Below are 9,078 nucleotides of genomic sequence, written 5' to 3'. Positions count from 1 at the left end.
CAAGGTACATTACTCACACACCACTTCTTTCAGAGTGAAAGGAAAATCAGGGTCACACTCTCAGAAGACTACGCTTCTTTAAGTGCCACAAAAGAGATTAAAGATTTCAAACATTATCTCTGAAATTTTCTTTTTGAAAAGGAAACAGCCGTATCAAGCTGCAAAATACAGATAGAAATAGCAACATTGTGATAGAGGACTAAAATGTCATTGCTGATTGAGAAACAAATTATTAAATTAGCTCAATGCTTTTCCTTGCCAATTCTTGCTTTGAGTTTACAGTTTTGATTAAAACATGAATATTATCACAGCCCTGTTGCTTAGCTCCAAGTAACCTTTGCATTGCATTATAGGTTATTTCTAGACATTGCAAGATAGTTCTAGTAAATCTAATACTTACAAATTGCAGAGAGCCAGATTCTTAAACATACAATATCACTGATACCCTAAAACATTTGACCCAAATGTGAATTCATTGCAACATGATTTTGACACAAAATCCAACCACAAAGAATATGAATTTGTATAAATGATTTTAATTCAGAAACTCAAAAAATGCTTATATTGGCACATAGCATTAACTGAAAGAAGGGAAAGCAGTGCAAATTGATGAAATGGTGCCATGTGACATTATATCATGATAGATGCAGCCCCCACAAGAAGAAACAACATATCACAACTCCATGGAAGTATCAAAATAGTCCACCTGAGGTCAATCCTGTTCAATGCTCAACCTGTCCAAACCACTACAACAAAGTAAAGTGAATGCTGAACTATGCAGTTAAGATTTTCTCTAGTTTGCTGTTATTGGCTTGCTTCAGCATCTATTTGCAGTTATTTCCAGTAACTTATTGTTGGGGCGAAAAAAAATCTAACCAACTTTCTCAGTGTTCTTTTAAAGCTAATCCTATCCTATATTTACTGTATGTTCTCGTTTCACTGAACTAAGTTGTCACTACTAATTCCTCAAATTCTTTGGAAACACTACCCAAATTAACTTCTCTTTCCTTGCCCTGGCACCAACTACACCACAGCCAACACACCCCACCCCCCCATCAGGCCATCTGCTCCACCTTACCAATTACAGCTACAGAATTCTATTCTTATATCATATCTCTGTGGGTGTTTCTGAACTCCCAATAGGGACCTTATCTTACAGGGGTCATAGCCTACAGAATCAATGTTGTAGGCCTATTTCTGACAGAAAGTGACCCCTATAGTAGAACAGAAATGCAGAATCACTCAACCTTACCATCATTCTAGTGAATTTGTCTTGTACCTTTTCCGTGGCTGGAATAAATTTGCAATTTTAGGACCCCTGAGTAGAATAGTTCATTATTCATAGCTTGGCCAATGACTTATACCGATTTATTAACCCCTCACAAATTCTTGATTTAAAAATTCAGGATCGAAATAAATTATACATTAGAAAATAACAAAATTATCTTTAATATGGCCTTTCTATCCACACTACTCAAAAATGAGTCAGTCACTTTGCTTAAAAATCAAGGTGACAGCATGTACAACATATTAAAAAAAATAGCAGTTACACAGGAGAGGTATCATAATGCATAAAACCAATTCGGATCAGGCTGACTGCTGTGATTTATGCCTTGTAGTGTAACATGATATTGAAGCGACAAAACTGCTGAATCTGGACTACAGGTTAAATGCACAGCTTCAAAAGAAACTGAAAATTTTATTATGTATTGGTTTTAAAAGGATTTGTAACTTAATACATTTTTGACAGTTTTCCATTAATTGGTTCAAAAGATTTATGCATTTTTCAAGAACTCCAGAAAAATAAGAGCTCACAGGGTCGAGGCAGTATATTAGCAGAGAAGATTGGTTAAAGGACAGAAGAGGAGTAAACAATTTTTTTTCATGCTGGCCAGCATTCTTATGGGGCTCCATGCTGATCAGTGCTGCTTGCCCAGCTAACTGCAATCCATATTAATGATTTAGATGAAAAGAAGAACATAATGTATCCAAACTTGTTGATGATACAAAGCCCAATAGGAAGACAAGCTGCGGGGTGGTGGAACATTGCAGTAGAGTTAAATGTAGGAAAATGGGAGGTTATTCTGTTTGGTAGGAAGAACTGAAAAACAGGATATATTTATATGGTAAGAAATTAGAAGAATATTAGAATACAGAGTGATCCTAAGAAACATAACAAATTGAAGTAGAAGTTGTATGTGTGGTCCCTTGACCTTGCTCTGCCATTCATTAAGATCAGATCTGATCTTTGGCAACATGTCCACTTTTCACCCAATCTTGGTAATCCTCAGTGAGCTGTCTCACAAAATGCAGGAAATTAATATTCAGGTACAGTAAGCAAATAGGAAGGCAAATAGTTGGTGGCCTTCATTGCAAATGGGTTAGAATATAAGAATAAGGTTTTTATGCAACTGGACAGTGTTTTAATGTACCAAGCAGTTTCATCTTCATATCCAAGGAAGGCCATATTGCCTTGGAGGCAGTGTAACATAGATTCATTAGGATAATTCTTGAAACAAGTGGTTTATCCTAAGGGGAAAGATAGAGTAAGACTTAACTATAATTCATCGGGGTTTATAATAATGAGGTGATATCATTCAAACATACAAGATTCTGAAAGGGAATTATGAATAAGGTGCAATTGGGGCAGCACAGTGGTGCAGCTAGTAGATCTGCTGTCTCACAGCTCCAGCGACCCAAGTTCAATCCTGACCTCCAGTGGTGTCTGTGTGGAGTTTGTACTTTTCCCTGTGACTGCATGTGTTTCCTCACACACCCAAAGACGTGTGGGTTGGTAGATTAATTAGTAAGTTGTTACTTATGTGTAGATGAGTGGTAAAATTGCGGGGGAGGAGGGGGGTGGGAAGGGGCGAGAGAATAAAATGGGTTAGGATAGGATTAGTGTAAGTATGAGTACTTGATAGTTGGCATGGACTCGATGGCTGAAGGGTCTGTTTCAGTGTTGTATCTTACTAAGGTAGATGCCAATTGGCTGTTTTGTCAGGCTGGAGCATCCAGAGCTAGCATCAGGAAAAGGGGGTCAGTCATTTAGAATGAAGATGAGGGTCATGAATCTTAGGAATCCACCATCAACAGAGTACTGTGCATGCAGTCATGCAACATGGTCTGGATTGAAACTGGTATATTTTTTGGACACCACAGGATCAAATGGTACAGGGATTAGGCCAGAAAGTGAATAGGGTATAGAATCAACCACGCTATGATCAACTGGCCAAGCAGTCGTGAGGTTCTTCCCACAAAAATTTAGCACAACTCTCATATTTTTCCTCATTATGTAAAAAGTAATGCCAAAATTTGATACAATGGATTATGTAGTAGAACCCCTTTGCATTCAGATGTGTGGTAACTCCTGTTTTTAAGCACTGATATGCGGTCCTTTCTGCACTTTACACATCTTTCCACTCAACTGATTTTCCCAAACAAATCACTCCCTTTGTTAAGATGGTATGAAATAAAATCATCAGATCTTGGGAGAGGAAGCTGATCCTGCCTTTTTAATGATTCAAACACTGAAGAAATAAATGTTTCCAAAACAAAAATCCAGATTTTTTTTTAATTTCGTGAGCTTGTGACATTTCTTCTTTTCTTATACTTTTGTCCAAATCTTCAAGGTTGCTAAAATCAGTCAGGTAACAGTGAAATGGAAAACAGTAGGTTACTGATCAGTTATGGGAAAGGATGTTCTTAGGCAGGAGGTAGTACGTTACGGGACTAAATCAACCTCCACCATCCTAGGGCAAGACAGCGTGGCAGCCATTAGTGCTGCTATCTCACAGTTCCAGAGACCAGGGTTCAATCCTGACCTTAGGTGCTGTCTGTGTGGAGTTGCACTTTCTCCTAGTGATTACATGGGTTTTCCCTGGGTGCTCTGGTTTCCCCCCACATGCCAAAGAACATGGCCTTGGTAGATTAAATGGTTGCTGTAAATTGCACCTGATATGGGTGGGTGGCAGGGGAAGTTGAAAGGGATCTGAGGGGATAAGTGGGATTAGTGGAGATGGTACTGCTTGATGGTCAACACAGACATGGTGGCATGATGTGTCCGTTTCCGTGTGTATGACTTTGAGCACCAAGGTACTTTGATAAATAGGTATTGATGTCCAATGACAGTAAATTTCCAATCAAAAACCTTTTTAAAAAAAGTCTGCAAGCAGATGTTGGGCTTGTGAACTGTGAGCACCATTCCTTTGCAAACTTCACTGCTGAGAGGATTCTAGGCAAGCCTTTCAGATTCAGTCTAATGTGAAAACTAGTTTGTTACTGAGCTTTCATTGAAACAACCATAACCTGGAAGTCCTGGTATTCAACCCAGAACACAAATATTGCAGCCACAGAAGAAACACTCTTTAAAATCAATCGTATATCAAAGACTTGGACGTACCGCTCTTCACGATTTTGTCCAACACAGACGCGCCCTCCATGTCGAGGAGTTGGGTTGCTACAAGACCGCTGTCGGACCTGAAATCCAATCCCACAACTTGTACTGCAAGGAGACCACAGTGTCCAAGGAGTCCAACCACCATTTCTGTTAAACAATTTCAGTTGAACAATTGAAAGAAATGAGAATGGATAAAGATTCATATCACTTTTATCTCTCGGCCACATCGCAAGGATAAAGTGAAAATCACTTAAATTTTTCAGGTGATCCAATATTTATTAATATTTTATGTGAACACCTGGACATGATTATTAAAAAGTGTAAATGAGGTAAAATGACACTCATACTGTTCATAATTTTTAATACAGTATTAATTCCATTATTTTTGCTTACCTGGAACAATTTGCAACCTCCATGCTGGGACCCTCACACTGTCGCCCTCCACACTGTGGAGCTGGACTATCGCATGAGCGGGTTCTACAGATGCATAAACCAATGGTGTTGCCATCAGTATGGCTGCAGTGTCTCCATGGTGACCAAGATCCAAAAGCACCATCCATTGTCATGTTTCTTATCTAAAAGGCAAACATACAATAATGTCAGGACACAAAATAGCATTCAAAAGAAATGGCTTACATTGCTTGTATAACAAAAACAGGCAGAAGTTATTTCATACTTTGAAATGACTTAATGTACTTCTGTTTATGTCATAACTTTATTCAGATCTATGATGGTTCTTACAACTGTAATCCATTTTGTGTTGTCATTGGAATGCATAATTCCATTCAACACAATGTGCTAACCATCTGGGTTGAAACTATTCGCTTGCAAAATACAGCTGATGAAACAGAATACCAGTCCAATCAAAACACTTTTAGCTAGAAAAAGTTGGACAACATACCTTTTTACAGATTGCACAAAAGAACTTTATCTAAAATCTAATCATTAATCACAACAAGAGTACTTTATGTATGTCTGGAATATTCTTACAAATTGGGAGTGCAATTCTCTGTAGCTGTAGGCTAGCAAACTGTGCAAGACTGGACAGCAGATACAGGTCTTACCTGGCCTCCTACCCAGGAGTCTAGCAGTCAAGAGCCTCTGAAGATGCATCAGTCATCTTTGAGTTTCCTCCTTAACAACTTGAGTGATTGCCCCCACCTCCAATGATCTTCCACCTGACTCCACCTCATCAATCACCTCCCTGTTCTGATTGTGAGGATCACGTTCCCAATCTTCTCTTTTGACCACCCTCTCCCAAATTCTCCTTGGACTCCTACTCCCCAATCTCCTTCCCTGCTTTATTATTCTGCTCTGGCTCCTAATCATTTTAAACCATTCCCTCCTGCCATTCTGATATTCTCTTTCTGTCCAATCCATTTTGATCCTTTCTCTACTCTTCCCACCATGATCCTCACCCCAACTGATAATTTTGCCTCAGCACATCACCATCCCCAGTCTCCACCCATCCACTCCCCTCTTACCCAGCCATGATGAGACATTGAGGAGCAGAGCCCAGTGCACAAGGACAGGATTTTCCTGGTTCTACCACACATCTTGAGACCCTCTTGGCCTCACTTAACATTGGCACAGTCTGCCCCTCCCTCCCCTCTGCAACCTAAGAAAACAAAGAATTTCTAACCTGTTGTTTTTAAAAGTTACATAATTTAAGTAACTTTTGAAGAATAGTCTATTAGCACATTTCTGTGCGACAACTTGATACTTTGGAGGTCCATATCATGAAAAATATTTGATTTAATCCTTTTACAATATTTCAGTTTACTTCTAAAGATAAATGCCTGTTTAATTATGCATTATGTAAGGGATTAAATTTGGAGAGAGGGTAAAGGACAACCTCCTAATTAAATTGCTCAAAATAAAAGCATATTAGTAAGTACCAAGAAGAAATATATGGAATGGATTAGGCAGGCAAATTACCAAACATCTGCTGGTGGGTCTGTGGATTAGAACCCTATTAGTGAGATTATGGAGTTTCCCGGAGGGGGAATTCCTCCCAGATATATTTGAACTTCAATTTCCTGTTCCTTGGAATGAATTGCTGCCTAATAATGGGAACTAGTAAAATATCAAGATTCCACATTTTTCCTCTGACATATGGAATGTGACCAGGTTTCATGACTTCAGCCTGTTGGTTGGATCACCTGTTTCCCCATTCAATAAACTGCCTGCACCTGGTGTTCCCAGGTGCTCTCAAGTCCAAGAAATAATCAGGCCTGAGTCTGCTTAACCGGGGACTTGGGGAGCACGATGAGAATGCAGATCCATTGCTTCCTCACAAATTAAAGCTCAATACTGTTTGCTACACCACTCCCCAACCACAGCTCCATCCTCTCTTGCAGCTCACTCTTCCATTACTGTTGTTGCATAATGATCTGCTTCCAGGAGTGTATCAGGATTAGCTGAACTGTCTGCACAAAGCTCCATTACTCATTCATTCATGAGCTCAGGTCTCAGACCAGCCACAGACCTCCAGAGATTCAGCTTTAAAGTAGCACAATTAGCAATAATTTTTACATCAGCGGTTCTGTTCAGCTCAGTAGAGCTGTAAACTAGATCACTGGAAAAGAGTGCACAGTGCCTTTAACACCTCCACAGTCAGGGATCCATAGTGGATGCAGAGAAGTGTTTTTTTCGCCTCCTTTGGGAATGTAGCAGGGCTTGCAGCTGGAGTTATGAGCAGATGCACAAGGCAGCTGATTTCCAATTACCTGCAAACAGTTTGATGGATAACTCAGAATGTGGACCCCAAGAGCACTAATAATTGAGGTTGTACTGCAGTGGGGTCTGTGTTTTATTGCAGACTGACAAACCAAGCAGAAAAGTGTGCTTTAGGAATTTCACCAAGGCAACACGTTTGCTGATTCCTGTTAAAACCCTCCATGCACCATTAAGACAGATTTAATAGGTTATAAAATCTCCATTGAAGTTAATGGAGAAATCAAGCTAACACTAATGTTATCCAGTTACTGGAGACTTATCTGTCTTTGGCATAAAGATCACAAAGTACAGTTGAGGGAAAGCATTTGATCCAATTAGCTCATTCTTCTATTAATAGTTCCCATTATTTTAACAAGATAACCACAAACATTGAAACCTTTCTGTAAATAAATGCTTCAGGAGGTTGGCCAACTGATGTTCAAGACAGCTGATCAACAAATAGCTATCACTCTCTGGGCAGATATTTCCCCTTTTCCAGTGTCAGTTGCTGTCAGGTGTCAGTTCTAGTGGACATGCAGTCATCTATTAAACTAGCTTTCACATTGAAACATTCTCATAGAAAACAAATGAGGACTAGACATTATCTTTACCTAATATTAAATATTTTAGAGTGCAAAATGAAGGTGAAATTTTCATGAGAGGCTATAGGCTCAAACATCATAAACAAAACACACATTATTTAAAACATTATTTTAAAATTCATGGGGCGAATTTTTTTCTGGGTTCCCCTGCACCCAGAATTGTCATCCACAACACTCCTCCTACCCACACACCTGGTCCAGACATGAGAAACCAACCATGTATTCAGTGTCCAACAGCATGCTCTCAATGGCAACAGGGTTTCCAGTGATGCAATGAGGAGGCCCCACCCTTCAATGCCCAGATAGCCATCAAATCCAGGGGTGGGTTTAGACGGCTGCTTTAAATGTTTCTGAGATTGATAAAATTTTGTGAACGAAAGACATGAAAGGAAACGGAACAATGGAATTAGGTCACAGATCAACTTCTGCAAAAAGTAATGGATTAAGCTTAACCAAGTGCTGCTGTCCCCTTTGCAAAAGGCAAATGAAATAATTGTCCTTCTGCAAACGTGGCAAAGTATAATCTGTTCTTCACATTACTGACCACTAACCACTACAGGTTTACCCAGGAGCTACCAATGGTAAGGGGGTTTAAGGGTTTCAGGGAGAAGATGGGAGAATGGGGTTGAAAATCAAAATCAACCATGATTGAATGGCAGAGCAGACTCGATGGGCCAAATGGTGGTGAGCTGCCTTCTTGAACTGCTGCAGTCCTTGAGGAGTGGGGATACCCACAGTGCTGTTAGGGAGAGTTCCAGGATTTTGACCCAGTGACAGTGAGGAAATACATTTCCAAGTCAAGGTGGTGTGTGTCTTGGAGGGCAACTTCCAGGCGGTGGCGTTCCCACGTTTTTGCTGTCCTCGTCCTTCTCGATGGTGGAGGTTGTGGGTTTGGAAGGTGCTGTCTAAGGAGTCTTGGTGAGTTGCTGCAGAACATCCTGTAGATGGTACTTCTGTGCATCGGTGGTGGAGTGAGTGAATGGTTGTGGATAGATAATTGCCAAACGCATTCTTGATACAACTTTTTCTCCAGATGGTTTTCTAAAGTCTTGCAAATAAATAAACAGATTCACTGCAATCTTAGTAAGTGACGGAACAAACTCATGAACCTAAGTGAACCTACTTCTGTTCCTGTTTTGAAACAACTGAACAACTTAATGGCATCCCTGTACATTGGAACTGTCAGTAATAGTACCAGTGCTAAAATACTGCAGCCCTTTCACCAACTTCACTTCCTCTTCAATGGCTCCCCATTCAAGATCACAGAATTACCAAAATGGTCCCATTTCTTTTGTTAATTGCAGCATTAGATTACCTTTCTACTCTGCTTAATTTATTATGGTCACAATGCTATAAGGT

The 9,078-nt window shown here is 39.8% G+C and overlaps 1 protein-coding gene across 5 annotated transcripts in view; it reads right to left on the bottom strand.

The window, feature by feature from the left end:
- Positions 1-9,078, bottom strand: part of sema5a (sema domain, seven thrombospondin repeats (type 1 and type 1-like), transmembrane domain (TM) and short cytoplasmic domain, (semaphorin) 5A) — a 166,896-nt gene that overhangs the window by 54,681 nt on the left and 103,137 nt on the right. For all 5 annotated transcript variants that reach the window (XM_052016670.1, XM_052016671.1, XM_052016669.1 and 2 more), the window contains 2 exons: positions 4,793-4,974; positions 4,403-4,546 (listed from right to left, as the gene is read on the bottom strand). In XM_052016670.1, coding sequence (XP_051872630.1) covers positions 4,403-4,546; positions 4,793-4,974 — 326 coding nt within the window. The remainder of the gene's footprint in view (positions 1-4,402; positions 4,547-4,792; positions 4,975-9,078) is intronic.

The sequence above is a fragment of the Pristis pectinata genome, chromosome 5 (genome assembly GCF_009764475.1).
Source record: "Pristis pectinata isolate sPriPec2 chromosome 5, sPriPec2.1.pri, whole genome shotgun sequence".
NCBI lineage: Eukaryota > Metazoa > Chordata > Chondrichthyes > Rhinopristiformes > Pristidae > Pristis > Pristis pectinata.
Note: the sequence above shows the minus strand (reverse complement) of the source record. Positions and strands in the feature narration are given on the sequence as shown.